This window comes from Salmo salar, chromosome 24 (assembly GCF_965601325.2).
Source record: "Salmo salar chromosome 24, fSalSal1, whole genome shotgun sequence".
Classification (NCBI taxonomy): Eukaryota; Metazoa; Chordata; class Actinopteri; order Salmoniformes; family Salmonidae; genus Salmo; species Salmo salar.
In genome coordinates, this window is record NC_138314.1 from 28087339 (window position 1) to 28104465 (window position 17127).

The 17127-nt window shown below is 43.3% G+C and overlaps 1 protein-coding gene across 1 annotated transcript; it reads left to right on the plus strand.

Annotated features, from left to right (window-relative positions):
* The first annotated feature begins 7092 nt into the window (after positions 1-7092).
* ehmt1a (euchromatic histone-lysine N-methyltransferase 1a) lies at positions 7093-16192 on the plus strand. Its single transcript, XM_014171615.2, has 23 exons — positions 7093-7326; positions 7805-8250; positions 8333-8462; positions 8642-8712; positions 8812-9067; positions 9282-9427; positions 9614-9757; positions 9900-10213; positions 10370-10453; positions 10631-10719; positions 10890-10996; positions 11303-11425; positions 11987-12088; positions 12554-12658; positions 13162-13316; positions 13588-13755; positions 13867-14011; positions 14153-14230; positions 14389-14504; positions 14713-14799; positions 15059-15137; positions 15487-15662; positions 15792-16192. Exons 2-23 carry the CDS (start codon positions 7852-7854, stop codon positions 15955-15957), a joined length of 3240 nt encoding a protein of 1079 aa, XP_014027090.1. The 5' UTR covers positions 7093-7326; positions 7805-7851; the 3' UTR covers positions 15958-16192.
* The last annotated feature ends 935 nt before the right edge of the window (positions 16193-17127 follow it).

Genomic DNA, 17127 nt, shown 5'->3' on the forward strand with positions numbered 1-17127 from the left:
AATTAAGGTCACAGTTATGAAAACTTAGGACACTAAAGAAGCCTTTCTACTGACTGAAATATGCCCAGGGTCCCTGCTCATGTGCGTGAACGTGCCTTAGGCATGCTGCAAGGAGGCATGAGGACTGCAGATGTGGTCAGGGCAATAAATTGCAACGTCCATATAGTGAGACGCCTAAGACAGCTCTACAGGACGGACAGTTGATCGTCCTCGCAGTGGCAGACCACATGTAACAACACCTGTACAGGATCGGTACATCCGAACATCACACCTGCGGGACAGGTACAGGATGGCAACAACTGCCCGAGTTACACCAGGAACGCACAATCTCTCCATCAGTGCTCAGACTGTCCGCAATACAGTGAGGGGAAAAAAGTATTTGATCCCCTGCTGATTTTGTATGTTTGCCCACTGACAAAGAAATGACCAGTCTATAATTTTAATGGTAGGTTTATTTGAACAGTGAGAGACAGAATAACCACAAAAAATCCAGAAAAACACGTAAAAAACGTTATAAAATGATTTGCATTTTAATGAGGGGAAATAAGTATTTGACCCCTCTGCAAAACATGACTTAGTACTCCCTTTAAGAGTGTGCTCCTAAAGTCAGCTCGTTACCTGTATAAAAGACACCTGAGAGCCAGAAATCTTTCTGATTGAGAGTGGGTCAAATACTTATTTCCCCCATTAAAATGCAAATCATTTCAGGATGGGTTGGCTATTTGTTTCAAGTGTATTAGTCTATAAATAAATCTCTTTGCCAAAATTCGTCATGTCTTATTTGACTAGTAGTTGTTGTGAAATGTTTATTGCTTGCCTACATTTTACTACTTCCTCTGTTTCAATATAACACATTTATTAATTTCGGTTGCCTATCCTGACGTGAAGTTTGTTCTATAGAAAGTATTTGACTGGAGTGTGCCACAGAAAGTATTTGACTCTAGCCACAAAATTAAGGAAATTAGAAGGGGGGAGGATGTCAGCCCCCCCCCCCCCCCCCTTCTATCTTGCGACTGCAAGGCCTGGCACACTTGAGAATCATTTTGGTAGCTCATGTTGACCAGGAGTGTGTGCCACAGAAAGCAAAATTAGAATCTGAAGAAACATAAACATTTATTTTAGAAACATTTTGTAATGTTTAAGAAAATAATAATACACAATAACAGAAAAACATCACGAAGTTAAGTTTGTTAACAAACATTAAATTAGAAATACAAATTTCCATCTTTGCATAATAAGATATAAAATGACTAAATCAAATATAAAAAGACAAATAACAAACAAATATTGGAAAGCTGCAACAGCTCGACTGAACATTTTAGTCCACTTTTTATGGAGAGTTTTCCAGGTGATACCGTCACCTGGAACTCAAGCCTAACCTAGTCCGGACAGGCAGCGCAGACACAATCCTCTAATGATGTTATGGTTTTCAAACAGGACTGGTGGAACCATCGTGGGCAGCGGTCACAACCAATCTGAAATTTATGATGACATTTTTTAATATATTTAAAACATTAAATACATTTCCTTGAATTACAAAACATAATGTCAGGTAGTCTATTCATCTTTACATGTATTTTTCTGAGCAAACAAGGAACAAGGGAATAGTATAGGTTTCTTGTAACAGAATTATTTAAATACATGTGTTTTAGTGGCCATTTTGTCAGAAGTTGGATCAAAGATAACCTTGAAAGATCCATATAAATGTTTTTTTTTTCTACAATTATATTAAATTAGAAATGGAACATACCAGTGTTTAAGAGGAGAGTGACTGCTATTTCTTCTCTCATGATGTTAACATCTTTGTCCGTATTTTAAAAGACAATCGACTCCTCCAGAAAACATTCAGCTAACTTGGTAAAAAATTTGATGGCCATTTAATTTTCCCCAACAAAATTGTTACACTTAAGATTCTAATTCGCAAGTATACAACGACAAAGCTATAATATCATTTGACAGTTCTGTTTTGCCTTTTAGTCAGTATACTTTCAGTAGGTTAATTGTACATTGCCTTGAAAGTAAGTATGACAATATAAGTAAAGACCCCACAAGAAGTAACATCTTGTCAACATGGGTGAGGAAGGGTACCACACGCCCATCTGGAGATATTACACCCCTTCTCTCTCAGGAATGATCTGAACATCTATGTTAATAAAAGTACAGCATTTTGAAACACCTTATTGATTACAATATAGAGATTAATAACAGAGGGGAAGCTGAGAATGCAGGGATTCCAGCAGGGTGTGAGTTGAAGTAGTCAAATCGAGCTGACAAGGGCTGGAATGTAAATGACGTGATCATCTGGGATTATCTAACATCTGAGAATGGGCAGGCATTCCCTCGGATGAAGAGCATTTCCGCCTTGTGTGCTGTCATCCAGGTGGAAATGTCACCTGCATATCTGATGCAGGAAAAGAGATCAGGGAAATTGAGTGTCCTGTGAATATGTTTACGTATATGTACTGTACATGTGTGTATGTGTATGTGTATATATATCTTCGACTATATTTTTTAACATTTTAATTTCTATATTACCATTATTGTGTTTTGTGGTTGAGGGGTATATTATTGTAAAAGAATATTTGGAAGTTGACCAAATATTTTGGTAGCCTGTATTTGATTTGATAGTCTGTATTTGAAATATTGCGAAAGGCCTGTTTTGTCTGCATGCTGTTCGTTCACTGACAGCTCGTTCCCGACTGCAGGCTATTGTTATTGGGCTACAATCCACATCTAGGCTATCCACCTCCGTGGCTAAATTATAGGACTTCTCATGGTGTAGTAGGCTGTTCTGAATTTGATTTCTTTCTGAACAGACAGCTGTAATTCCATAACCATAAAATGTATTTCAATTTATCAGGCCTGCTGCAGTATATTCAGAACCCTTCACGTGGCTATGATTCCATAAGGAAATAAATCGAATTCTATGTCACATGCGTCAAATACAACCTCACAGTGAAATGCTTATGTACAAGCCCTTAACCAACAATGCAGTTTAAAGGAAAAAAAGTGTTAAAGTATTTGTTCAAATGAACAGAAGAAAAAAAAAAGATAAATAACATTTTAAAAAACAAGAAAAATAAATAATTAAGGAGCAACAATAAAATAACAGTAGAGTGGCTATATACAGGGGGTACTGGTACATAGTCAATGTATTGGGGCACCAGTTAGTCAAGGTAATATGTACATGTAGGTAGAGGTAAAGTGACTGCATGGATAATAAACAGAGTAGCAACAGTGTGAAAATGGGGGAAGGGGTGGGGACAATGCAAATAGTAGCCATTTGATTAGCTGTTCAGGAGTGTTATGGCTTGGGGGTAGAATCTGTTGTGGTAGCTGTGCAGTAGCAGAAAGACAAGTCAATGACTAGGGTGGATGGAGTCTTTGACAATTTTTTGGCCTTCCTCTGACACCGCCTGGTATAGAGGTTCTGGATGGCAGGAAGCTTGGTTTTAGTGATGTACTGGGCTGTATGCATTACCCTCTGTAGTGTCTTGCAGTCGGAGGCTGAGCAGTTGCCATACCAGGCGGTGATGCAACTAGTCAGGATGCTCTCGACGGTGCAGCTGTGGAACTTTTTGAGGATCTGAGGACCAATGCCAAATCTTTTCAGTCTCCTGGGGGGGAATAGGCGTTGTTGGGCCGCTTCACGACTGTCTTGGTGTGTTTGGACCATGTTAGTTTGTTGGTGATGTGGACGCCAAGGAACTTGAAGCGCTCAACCTGCTCCACTACAGCCCGTCGATGATAAGGGGGCTGTGCTCGGTCCTCCTTTTTCTGTAGTCCACAATCATCTCCTTTGTCTTGATCAAGTTGAGGGAGAGGTTGTTATCCTGGCACCACACTGACAGGTCTCTGACCTCCCTATAGGCTTTCTCATCGTTGTCAGTGATCAGGCCTACCACTGTTGTGTCGTTGGCAAACTTAATGATGGTGTTGGAGTCGTGCTTGGCCATGCAGTCATGGGTGAACAGGGAGTACAGGAGGGTGACTGAGCATGCCCCCTGAGAGGCCCCTGTGTTATGGATCAGCGTGGCAGATGTGTTGTTACCTACCCGTACCACCTGCGGGCGGTCCATCAGGAAGTCCAGGATCCAGATGCAGAGGAAGGTTTTTGTCCCATGGTCCTTAGCTTAGTGATGAGCTTTGAGGGCACTATGGTGTTGAATGCCGAGCTGTAGTCAATAAATAGCATTCTCACGTAGATGTTCCTTTTGTCCAGGTGCGAAAGGGCAGTGTGGAGTACAATTGAGATTGCATCATCTGTGGATCGGTTGGGGCGATATGCAAATTGGAGTGGGTCTAGGGTTTCTGGGATAATGGTGGTGTTGTGAGCCATGACCAGCCTTTCAAAGCACTTCATGCCTACAGATGTGTGCTACGGGTCAGTAGTCATTTAGGCAGGTTACCTTGATGTTCTTGGGCACAGGGACTATGATGGTCTGCTTAAAACATGTTGGTATTACAGACTTAGACAGGGAGAGGTTGAAAATGTCAGTGAAGACACTTGCCATTTGGTCAGCGTATGCTCGGAGTACATCCTGGTAATCCGTCTGGCCCTGCGGCCTTGTGAATGTTGACCTGTTTAAAAGTCTTACTTACATCGGTTATGGAGAGTGTGATCTCACAGTAGTCCTGAACAGCTGATGCTCTCATGCATGCGTCAGTGTTGATTGCCTCGAAGCGAGCATATAAGTTATTGAGCTTGTCTGGAATGCTCATGTCACTTGGCAGTTCACGGCTGTGCTTCCCTTTGTAGTCCGTAATAGTTTGCAAGCCCTGCCACATCCGACAAGCGTCAGGAGCCGGTGTAGTACGATTCTATCTCAGTCCTGTATTGATGCTTTGCCTGTTTGATGGTTCGTCGGAGGGCATAGCGGGTTCTTATAAGCGTCCAGGTTAGAGTCCCGCTCCTTGAAAGTGGCAGCTCTACCCTTTTGCTCAGTGAGGATGTTGTCTGTAATCCATGGCTTCTGGTTGAGGTATGTACGTACGGTCACTGTGGGGACGACATCATCGGTGCACTTATTGATGCAGCCAGTGACTGATGTGGTGTACTCCTCAATACCATCGGAAGAACCCTGGAACATATTCCAGTCTGTTGTAGCAAAATAGTAATGTAGCTTAGCATCTGCATCACGGGTACTTCCTACTTTAGTTTTTGCTTGTAAACAGGAATCAGGAGCATAGAGTTATGGTCAGATTTGCCAAATGGAGGGCGAGGGAGAGATTTGTACGTGTGTGTGGAGTAAAGGTGGTCTAGAGTTTTATTTTTTATTTTTTATTTTTTCTGCTTGCACATTTAATTAGGTAAAACGGTTTTAAGTTTCCCTGCATTATAGTCCCTGGCCACTAGGAGCGCCACACCTGGATGAGCATTTTCTTGTTTGCTTATGGCCTTATACAGCTCGTTGAGTGCCGTCTTAGTGCCAGCATCGGTTTGTGGCGGTAAATAGACAGCTACAAAAAATATAGATGAAAACTCTCTTGGTAAATAGTGTGGTCTACTGCTTATGATGAGATACTCTTCCTTAGGTGAGCAAAACCTTGAGACTTCCTTAATATTAGATTTTGTGCTTTTATTTACAAATAGACACAGACTGCCACCCCTTGTTCTATTTTGACGATGGACCGAAAACCCCGCCAGCTGTGGACCGATGGACCGAAAACCCCGCCATGTCGTCGTTCAGCAACGACTCAGTGAAACATAAGATATTACAGTTTTAATGTCCTGTTGGTAGGATAATCTTGATCGGAGCTCATCCATTTTGTTATCCAATGATTTCACGTTGGCTAATAGGACTGATGGTAGAGGGGGAATTACTCACTCGCTGTCGGATCCTTACAAGGCACCCTGATCTACGTCCCCGATATCTCTGTCTCTTCTTCATGTAAATAACGGGGATTTGGGCCTTGTCGGTGTCTGAAGTAAATCCTTCACGTCCGACTCGTTAAAGAAAGATTATTTGTCCAGTACGAGGTGAATAATTGCTGTCCTGATATCCAGAAGCTCTTTTCGGTCATAAGAGACGGTGGCAGAAACATTATGTACAAAATAAGTTACAAATAACACGAAAAAACACACACAATAGCACAATTGGTTAGCTGCTGTTTTATGCTCTCCTATGTCTTCCTGCGCCAACGCTGGAGAGAATACATAATTGGTCGTCACTTGTTGCCACAAACCTTAACCCCAACCACACTGCTAATCTTATTTGTAACCTTAAATTAAGACCAAAAATATAATTTTTGTTTTCTTAAATGTTTATGATGGCCAATTTTGACTTTGTGGCTGTGGTAACTAGTGACAACTCAGTGCCGCCTGCTTCTTCTTCTTCTTCTGTGGATGTCAACCGCCAGTAAACTATAAAGTTGCATTACCGCCAGTAAACTATAAAGTTGCATTACCGCCACGTACTGTACCGGAGTGCCCCCACATCCCTCATGTGTACTGGAGTTATACCTTAAAAATGGACCAATAGAAGTAAAAAGAAGGGCTCCTGCAGATTTAAAAATGCCCTTGATCAGAAAAGCAGGTTTTAGGGCCTTTAAGAGTGAATTTTTTCCCCCCATTCCCTCTTTTTAATTTTTTTTATTGCAAAACAAACACACAGGTAAAACAAGAAGACTTTAAATACATACACATAAAAACATAAAAATAAGCAGGGCAATTGGATTTACTCAGAAAAAAAAATCCAATTATGATTCAAGATGTCATTATTTTTGTTATTAACTAGGGATGATGTTTTAACTAGATGATTGAATTTGATCTGAAATATTGGTAATTTTGGTATAGATTTCTGGAATTTTTGTTTTTGTATAAAGTATTTGACAAAAAAATATATATATATTTCAATGTTCTTGCCATCATTGCAATAGTATCATATTACAATATGGATTTCCCTCCTTTTAGTTTTCGCATCCAGTAGTGGGCGACAATACACCTTTTCAGAATGTAGTCTACCTTAAAACCCCACCGAAGAAGATATTGTTTAATGTGGTTGTAAAGTGAAAAGGTCTTTGCTGGAGCAGGTTTAGTTATACAACTCTTTGGCTATACTGCGTAAGATATCTATGGTACTGCTGTGCCACACTCTGGCTGGCTGATGCGCTGCTGCTTCTGAAAAGTAGACACATGTTGACTGAGCATGCTCCATCTGGGCTGTGCAGAAGGAACCAATAGAACAGCAGCTATTGTCACATGACCGTGGCTGAACGTGTGCGCCGGGTGGGGAAAGGAAGGGGAAGCAGTGTACTTTGGCTCGGTTCTTTTTCCCTGCCCCCCGTCTTACTCTAGTTCAACAACTAAGGCCATCGAGAAAGCAGGTATGAAGCTACTCTATTTTTCTAAACTTTTTCAAGGGCCTTGTTCTGATCTTACTTGTATTTGCTGTACTTTGTGTGTTTTCCTAGTAGTTTGAGATTGGTTTTTGTTTTGTTTTTCTCAACCTTTTACCTTTTTTTGTGAATATGGTTTACGGATTTGAAGGTTGAGTTCTTACAGTACAGCATCATTTGTAGAAATATTAAGGGGGGCTAGTGAGTTCTGTCTATTCATGAATCACTCTCACACTGGCCTCATTTACCCCTACCACTCTTTTACATGATGTGCTTATCCAGAACAATTTACAGGATCATTTGGGATTAAGTGCCTTGCTCCATGGCACATCAACAGATGTTTCACCTAGTTGGCTTGGGGATTTGAACCAGCAACTTTCCGGCAACTGGCCCCACACTTTTAACCATTAGGCTATTTGCCGTCACACTCTTCCACTTAATGGTACTAACAGCTGTAATCTTTTAGGTGACGATTTTGGAGTGGAGAGGCCACAGCATTCCTCCAGGACAGCCATGGAGCGCAGGGGAGTCAGTCAGGAATCAGAGGCAGGGAAAAGACATCCTAACCCCCGCTCTGTGACACCCACAGGGGCCAAGGGGAAGAAGGCTCTGAGTGCTAAATCGCACGTGAACAAAAAATCCAAAGCTAAGATGACATCTGTTCACGGCTCAGTCGCTGGGTCCAATGGTTTTATTCTGCATAAAAAACAAGCGAGGGCAACCCCTCAAAGGAAAGGTGGACTAAGCAAAACCCCTCCAACTCCTGCAGACAGTGGTAGAGAAGCTGTTATAGCAGGGATCTCAGATGTACAAACTGCTAGCTGTCCATCTCTGGACCCTGCCCCAACATCAAGTACACAGTGTGCATGGAAGACTATGGGCAAACCTGCCTGCAATCCAGCAGCACTGAAGGTAATGTTCATCCAACCCCAGTCCATGATTTTTCATGCTTTTAAATGACTGGTGTCTGAACTCATAAGAGTCTGTTGTGAAGCGTTTAACCAGGGACGGAGCAGAGTCGAGCATGGAAGTCATAGGGATGGAAAAGTCAATGGCACCTTCCCACATCAAGCTACCTCCGAGCTGTAAAGGAAAGAGAGTTGTCTCTACCAAGTCACAGCCAGGTTAGTCTGCCTTGCTGGTAGGACTGTTCTTCTATCTAAACTGTCTCATATGTCCACTCTATGTAGTGATGGCACTTGTAGTTAGTTGGCACCTGTACTAAGTTGGGACTAGTTATGACATACTGTACTTGCCTGCTTGGACCACCTTCTGCCACCTCACCGTCTCGATGTATCTGCAGGGTCTAGGAAGAGGAAGAGGAAGATGGGAATGTACAACTTTGTCCCTAAGAAAAAGTCCAAGGTGTTGAAGGTAAGAGACCCATCTACTCTATGGTAAAGATTTGAGTAGAAATGATGAACTTTGTTTCGCTCTAATAGTGTCTGAATGATTATCCCCTTCTCCCTGCAGAAAGAGAGCTCATTTGTAAAGGCAGGGCAAGAAAGCGGCAGGGAGAAGAGAGTAGACCTGACGCACAGAGAGATTTGTGAAATAAAAGAAAGCCAAGCACTGTTAGCCAAGCAGTGTGAAGAAAAGGCAACTGACTTAAGCAAAGGAAACAAAATGGAGGAAGAGGACAGCTGCAGTAAGCAGGAATACACTGAACTGACTTTAGAATCTCTGGATCTGAAAGCCCAAGAGGAGCTGTTCTCTCCTCCTCTCTCAGGTAAGTTTACCCAGAGACGAGTTACACATTTCGTCTTGAGTTATTAAATTAGACCCTACTTCAAGTCTCAGAGCGAGTGACGTCACTGATTGAAATGCTATTAGCGCGCACCACCGCTAACTAACTAGCCATTTCACATCGGTTACACTTGTACAATACATTACTATGCTGTACATTCAATCTGTTTTGTTGATCTGGATGTGTTATTTTGCAGGCTTTCCAGTTGATGGTGAGGTGACAGAGACTGACCTGTCTGAAGAGCTCCCTCTGTGCTGCTGTCGCATGGAGACCCCATGCAGTGGGGAGAGCCTGTCCCAGACTGAGCACACCTGCATGGCCACAGAGAGTGTGGATGGCCTGGTAAAGCTGACCTGCTCTGAAGCGAACTTTCCCTAGTCTTGCGCTCCAGATTTCCTCCCCAAAGTTTGAAATAGCCTGGGGACGAAGTTAACCTTTCCCAGCCTTTGTGTGTTGAGCTAATGTCTAAACAACCCTTATTTCTCAGTTTTCTTTCTATCAATCCCTTCATTCATCTCTTCACTACAGGTGAGTCGGTGTCAGAGGAGTGTGCTGAAGCATGAGATGATGCGTCCCTCCAACACAGTGCATCTGCTGGTTCTGTGTGAGGACCACAGGGCTGGCATGGTCAAGCATCAGTGCTGCCCTGGCTGTGGCCTCTTCTGCCGGGCGGTAAGTGGAGGGATGCAGCAGGGATCAACCAAAATAGACCTGGCTGGCTGGTCACACCAGTCGTATTGCTTTATGATGCATGTTGGTTGTTCATTCTTAGAACACTCCTTTTGCCTTTTTAATATCTGACTATGTTATGCAGGGGAGCTTCATGGAGTGCAGACCGTATGGCAGCATCTCTCACCGTTTCCACCGTGGCTGTGCATCAGTCATCAAGGCCCAGAGCTTCTGTCCCCACTGTGGGGAGGATGCCACCGGGGCCCAGGAAGTCACTGTTCCCAAAACCGTCTCCAATCCTGTCACTGTCCCCAAAGCTGAACCTGTACTTCCTTCTGTGCCAGCTGTTCCTGCTGTTTACCCTGTGGCCCTTCTTCCCGTTGTGTCCACCAGGCCCCTCATTCACAGGGCAAAGAAGACCACTGAGCTTGAGAGGAGTCTGGACACCTCCCCCAACAGGCAGTTTAGGCTTGACTCTTCTGTTCTCAATATTATCCCCCTCTATCTTTGTCTCTTGTATCTCTTCTCTTTGCATTAGTGTGAGCATGGATCATTTTCTTAGGTATTTAGGTTAATATGTAAGGCTAATGATTGCTGTATGCTGTTTTGCACTAGCCTGAAGAGGGAGACGTTAGGTGATGGAGAGGAACCAGCTAAAACGTCACTGGAGAGCATCCTAATGGCCCTGGATGATGAAAAGTAAAGTTACAAGGGGGCTATTTTTAAAGTCATCCCTTATTAAACTTAACACTTTGGATGAGATAATACTATATTATACACAAAGCAGGTCATTATTGTTTCATGTCAATGAGGAATATAATAGCACTCTTACAGATGCTGCTGCAACCCCCCGCCCTCTCTCTTGTGTGTATATAGTATGAGGCCGAAGAAAGTGAAGTATCACACGAAGCAGCTGTACATCTCAGCCCATCACGGAGAGCTCCAGAAAGTCATCCATCTGCTGGGTATGTACACACCACATGGAGGCAGCTCTTCTAATATTTTAACTTCAATGAAAAAGATCACAATAACTTACTGATTTATTTTCATGAATGATATTATGTGATGTACTTTAGTGTCCCCGAGGAGAAAGTTGTCAACATGACTCAAAGGGTAATTAACATCTTTGTTCCAGTGGATGGAAAAGACCCCAACTACCTGATGTACAGCCAGAACAAGAGGACCCCTCTACATGCTGCAGCAGCTGAAGGACACCAGGAGGTCTGTCACATGCTCGTCCAGGTGAGATGTACTCGGACATGTAGCAGGTATTGGCTATCTTTTCACAATATAATCACCTGGTGTACAAGTGTAGCACATGGCTAAGTTAGCTTTGCTACTGCATTCCTTCAGAGATTTGAAGTACTGTCCCCAACAACAAGAACATGTCTTTGCTTTTCTGGGTCAGTATTGACGGTGCTTCTTGAGAATGTTGTGTTTACTGTGCAGAGGGTTGATGTTTTGCGTCCCAAACGGACAGAATTTCCACTCTATTATACTGTGTAAGTATAAATGGGTGAAAGGTTTCTGATTCTCTATCCTCCTTAGGCTGGAGCTAACCTGGACATGTTTGATGAGGAGCAGAGAACCCCCCTGATGGACGCTTGCGAGAACAACCGTCTGGACACAGTCAAGTACCTGCTGAGGGCCGGGGCAGCGCTCAGCCATAAGGTCAGTGTGTGGAGCATAGCTCATTGATCACCCCATGGATAGGCCATGATCTTCTGTTAAGCCAACCAGCATTTTTACCGTTCATATAATCTCCTGTGGGCAGATTCTGTGTGAAGACCGAGAGAATCTGGCAGAAATAAATGGGATGCGTGAGATCCGAACAACATTAGTTCTGTTTTTTGAGGGGTTTTGTTCACTGGTTGTTTGGACGTATTAGGGAAGCCGGTGCTTAAACTGCTTCGCGCGTGCCCACACGGATTGTGGGCACACGCGGGGGGGTTCTTTTTGCGAGGGTGGAGACTTCGTTTTTGCCGGAACTCTCATTTTCTAAAACATATGAGCACAGAAATGAATTATGCAGCAGCTGTCCAAATTATGCTAAATGGACAAGACCTTTGCTAAATGAGCTGGTTTCTGGTGGAAAGTTATCAAACTGTTTTAAGTCTATGACACACTCATGTCTTAAACTATTAACCAGACGCTGTAGCAGCTCAAGATCTGTGCTTCTTTAAATAGTCATTAAGAAAAAGACGGACTAACATTTTCATCTTCTCCTGTCAGGATATCAAGGGCTCAACCTGTCTGCATCTGGCTGCTAAACTTGGACATTATGATGTTGTTCAACATCTCCTGTCCAAGGCATCCAAGCAGGTCAACTGTCAGGTATGTACAGATCCATGCCCTGCTCCCTCTTCTACTGACAGGTCCTGTTGACATTTTAACTGCTTCATTCAAACCTCCACTCTTTCATCCATCCATAATTCATGTGTACTCTCAGCAAGGGTTTGGCAGGATGAGTTGGAGGTCAGTGCTGTTGGAAGTCAGCCCAGTTCAACAGTGCCTATTAGGATGTTAAATATGTTGTGGGTAGTATTAAATGGATTGTAAATACTCCTGACCTTAACAGGAAAGTTAAAGACTGAGATTGTTATCATGATTCCAGGGGATTTACCATGTTTTGTCTTTCATTTTAATGCCTAGAAACTGTTAGTAAAGTAAAGCCTTTTCACATACATGTACAATAAAGGAACCTACAGCCACCTTTTATATCCATTGGTAAAAGCATACTTCCAAATATTCAAATAGGCAACAGGATTCAAAGCAACGATTGGTTGTGCTTGGTTTCAGGATGACGGTGGGTGGACCCCCATCACCTGGGCTATAGAGTACAAGCACAGAGAGCTGGTCCTACTGCTGCTCTCCAGAGGGGCTGATGTTAACATCCGAGACAAGGTATGTACTGTATAGGATGCATACTGTTCATCCTACTGTACATCTCATAGCAACACCTTCCACCTACCTTCTGTTCTCACACCTGTTACAGCCTGGGGAGGGAGGCTAGACACAGGCAAGGTTCCAGTACTCACTGACATGTGGGATGGATCCCATGGGGTGCATGTGTTTCACCTACAGTATATGGTGTAATCTAAGTTAAAGGGATACTTCGGAATGTCACCTTGGGAGCACACTTACTAGTCCACTTACTTTCTTGAGGAAGGAACAACTTAAGTCATAGCAATAACTATTGAAAAAGGAGAACATATCAACTGGTCTGTATAAGGATCATTTATTCCTCAGACATTTGTATACCGTAGGTGACATGCCTGTATATTGTTACGTTTGACATAAATGCCCCCCCAAAACATTTTTAACCTTTTTTTTTTTACCTCTGTGGTTTTTGGGGAAGGTATTTCTCCTGGCTTTGTTTTCCACGTTGACCTATGACCCCTCTCCAGGAAGAGAACATTTGCCTCCACTGGGCAGCCCTGTCTGGCTCCAATGACATCGCTCAGATCCTGCTTGATGCCAGATGTGACCTCCATGCAGTCAACGTCCATGGGGACTCAACTCTACACATTGCTGCCAGGGAGAATCAACTGGAATGTGTGACGTGAGTAGTACACTCTGTTCTCCCAGAGCTGCAGCATGACACCAGATTGTTCTTGAACGATAGCCTATCCCACCTGGATATGTAGATATATTATCATAAGCGCACTAGCATGCAATGAGCCCAGTTTTATATATATATTCACACACACTCACATCCAGAGACTGTGACTGCTCTAGTCTGGCCACTGGGTGGCAGGCATGCTGCTGAACCATAGCCTTGTTGGGGGTGTGAGAGATTCTAACCACATCCAGTATGATGTCTGCTCCTCCAGACTGCTTCTGTCCCAAGGAGCAGATGTGAACCTGAAGAACAGAGAGGGGGAGACCCCTCTGGACTGCTGTATCTACAACTCTAAGGTGTGGGTGTCCCTGAACACTAATAAGAAGCTGACAGATGCCAGGAGAAGCAGGGACAGTCATAGAGAGAAGGTCCTTAGCAGGTAGAACAGCATGGTCTAGCTTACAGAGGGAAGAGGGAACATGAAGGGGTCAAATACAATGTAATTACTGTATATGTGTTGATTATTTGTCGTCCTCTCTGTCCTCTTCAGGGACATCTCTCGGGGGTATGAGGCAGTCCCCATCGCCTGTGTGAACGGGGTGGACAGTGACTCCTGTCCTGATAACTACAAATACGTCCCTGACAGCTGTGTCACTTCCCCAATTAATATAGACAAGGACATCACTCATTTACAGGTGAACCTCCAGTGCTCTGTGAAGCACAGTCAATGTCCAATCCCATCTTGTTCTGCTTCATAAGTTACTGTGGGCCAGAACAAGTGACATACTTACTCTTGACAAGTGTTGTTTAATGAAGATCTCACTCTCCTATTTCAGCATTGTGTATGTACAGATGACTGCTCTTCAAATACCTGCATGTGTGCCCAGCTCAGCCTGCGCTGTTGGTATGACAAAGTAAGTACATAACTACATCAAGGCAAAGTTCACATTACAAGGCAAAGTTATTGCTTTCATGTATTTCAAATGGACATTATGGACTCTTGCAGCTCCCATATATGATGTGTTAGCTGTGTTATATTAATGTGTAAAGTGTGTTGCTTGTGGTTGTTCAGGAGGGGCGTCTGCCTCTGGAGTTCTGTCAGAAGGAGCCTCCGGTCCTGTTTGAGTGTAACCACGCCTGCTCCTGTTGGAGGAGCTGCAGGAACCGCGTGGTTCAGAATGGACTTCGGTAACAGAGCCTCCCTGACCCACCAGCATCCTACGTCTACCTTTTTTCTGTTCAATACACTATTTCAGCCAAGCACGATAACATTAGTTTCAAATATGGCTTCAGTGTGACACTGCACAGTCATATCTGACAATTATATTTTTGTCTATTTCCTGTACGGTACTTGTTATCAGTTAGTTGGACTGGATGTTGTCTTGTTTGTTTTCAGGGCTCGGCTGCAGCTTTATAAAACCCAGAGGATGGGCTGGGGCGTGAGGGCACTGCAGGATATTCCTCAAGGAACTTTCATTTGCGAGTGAGGCCCTGAATGTTATGGAAGACATGCTTGAATTCAAGCGTTTGGAAAAGTGCCTAACCATAACTCAACATGTATTGTTTTAATTGTAGTTTCAGAATCAGGAAGAACACTTACAATGTATGTTTCATGGTGTACAAATTACATGAGCCAATATTGATGTCATGAACAGATCATGTTAAAACAGGAAGTATGTTTTTAATTTCATTTTAATGTTGCGGTTACACAGATTATATACAGCAGGATCTTTATTGTGCAGGTATGTGGGTGAAATCATTACTGATGCAGAGGCAGATGGCAGGGAAAATGACTCATTCCTCTTCACCCTGGACAATAAGGTGATTTTTATTTTAAGTCTATGAGAAACTCACATTTTTACTGTATTGTTACTGTAGCATGTTTGTACAGTGCTTTTGTATACCAATGGGAGGTGCTGCAGAGCACACAATGCCACAGAGTCCGAGACAAAGTTATTTTGATACATGTTCCTCTTACAGCACTTCTCTAGTGGGTTCGCTCGTAGTTTGCTTGTTGGCTATTTGTTACACTAAAGCATATGGAATCATGTGAAATTGAATGACTGTCTATGCTACCGCCTCACAGGAGGGATCAACATGACAGCCTTTACTAATGTGTGATTCTATTCAATTCATTGAGTGAGTGATTGTTTCATCTACTGTCTTGCAGGTGGGCGATGTGCACTGTATTGATGCGCGACTCTTTGGCAACATTGGCCGGTTTATTAACCACCTGTGTGAACCTAACCTGCTAGCAGTCCGAGTGTTCACCATGCATCAGGACCTGCGGTTCCCACGCATTGCCTTCTTCTCCAGAAAGCCCATTCAGTCAGGCGATCAGATTGGGTGAGACGCATAAAACAATAATTACAACATAGAAAATTCACCATCTATGTATTAATGTTAGGCTATAGAATCAATCAGAATAGGCTCCAGAACATGTGCATTGATGGCTACCCTGTGTTCCCCATTCAGGTTTGACTACGGTGATCACTTCTGGAAGGTCAAGAGCAAGTATTACAGCTGCCAGTGCTGCTCTCCAAGGTGTAGACACTCATCAGCCGCTAGAGCCCAGAGTTTAGAGAGGTTGGCCAGCCCAGCCCAACAGTCAGGTGCCCATACTGCCCTAACACAATCATAACACCCCCATGCCACCTCGGTCCACCCCCAGACATGGTGGGGATCTTTCTCTCCCTTATCACCACTATGACTCCTTTTTTAAATGTAGACTGATATGAAATGTCATTTTAATGGCTTTGCAGACAGAAATCAAATGCTAAGGGTAGCCTAGCCCTAGACTGTGACAAATGCTCACCTTTTCCATGTATCTTTTTTTATTAAGTGCGCAATATAGTAATAAAGTGCATTTTAAAACATTTAATTGTCATATTTGTTGATGGGTATTCCAGATTACAAGAAGGATGGGAGTAGCCAATGAATAATGGCCTATAGTAGGATAATATAAGTATATTATTTTATCCATAAATTATGTAATATGTAAATTATATAGTATCCTAGGGATTGAACACTTTTGACAGCAGTGATGACCGAGATACAGGTAGGCTATAGGCTGGTATTGAATTTGATGTTACTTCCACCCATTGAGCTATATATTTAAAGGCACTTGAAGCACCACACAAGACAATAAGCAGGCACGTAGTAAATTGTGTGTTCATTTTTGCATATTGAAAAATGACATGATACAAATCAGATTACAGCTGAGTGTTTGGGGTTTACCAAAGAATAATCTGCTGTGGCCTAGGCTACCTCTATGGAGCGATTTCGCTCTGCTGTGCTCTGCTGTGGCCTAGGCTACCTCTATGGAGCGATTTCGCTCTGCTGTGCTCTGCTGTGGCCTAGGCTACCTCTATGGAGCGATTTCGCTCTGCTGTGCTCTGCTGTGGCCTAGGCTACCTCTATGGAGCGATTTCGCTCTGCTGTGCTCTGCTGTGGCCTAGGCTACCTCTATGGAGCGATTTCGCTCTGCTGTGCTCTGCTGTGGCCTAGGCTACCTCTATGGAGCGATTTCGCTCTGCTGTGGCCTAGGCTACCTCTATGGAGCGATTTCGCTCTGCTGTGGCCTAGGCTACCTCTATGGAGCGATTTCGCTCTGCTGTGGCCTAGGCTACCTCTATGGAGCGATTTCGCTCTGCTGTGGCCTAGGCTACCTCTATGGAGCGATTTCGCTCTGCTGTGGCCTAGGCTACCTCTATGGAGCGATTTCGGTGCCAATGAAATATTTTTGAATTTGTAATGCACAAATTGAATCATAGAATTCACCATTTTAACTGAAATGAATGACTTGCAATTT

Bases quoted from the DNA above. Each gene is read 5' to 3' on its own strand.
- ehmt1a (XM_014171615.2), top strand. From the start codon at position 7,852: ATGGAGCGCAGGGGAGTCAGTCAGGAATCAGAGGCAGGGAAAAGACAT. The intron at 10,214-10,369 runs GCAGTTTAGGCT...GTTTTGCACTAG, and splicing joins CTGGACACCTCCCCCAACAG to CCTGAAGAGGGAGACGTTAG. The intron at 15,663-15,791 runs GTGAGACGCATA...TTCCCCATTCAG, and splicing joins CAGTCAGGCGATCAGATTGG to GTTTGACTACGGTGATCACT.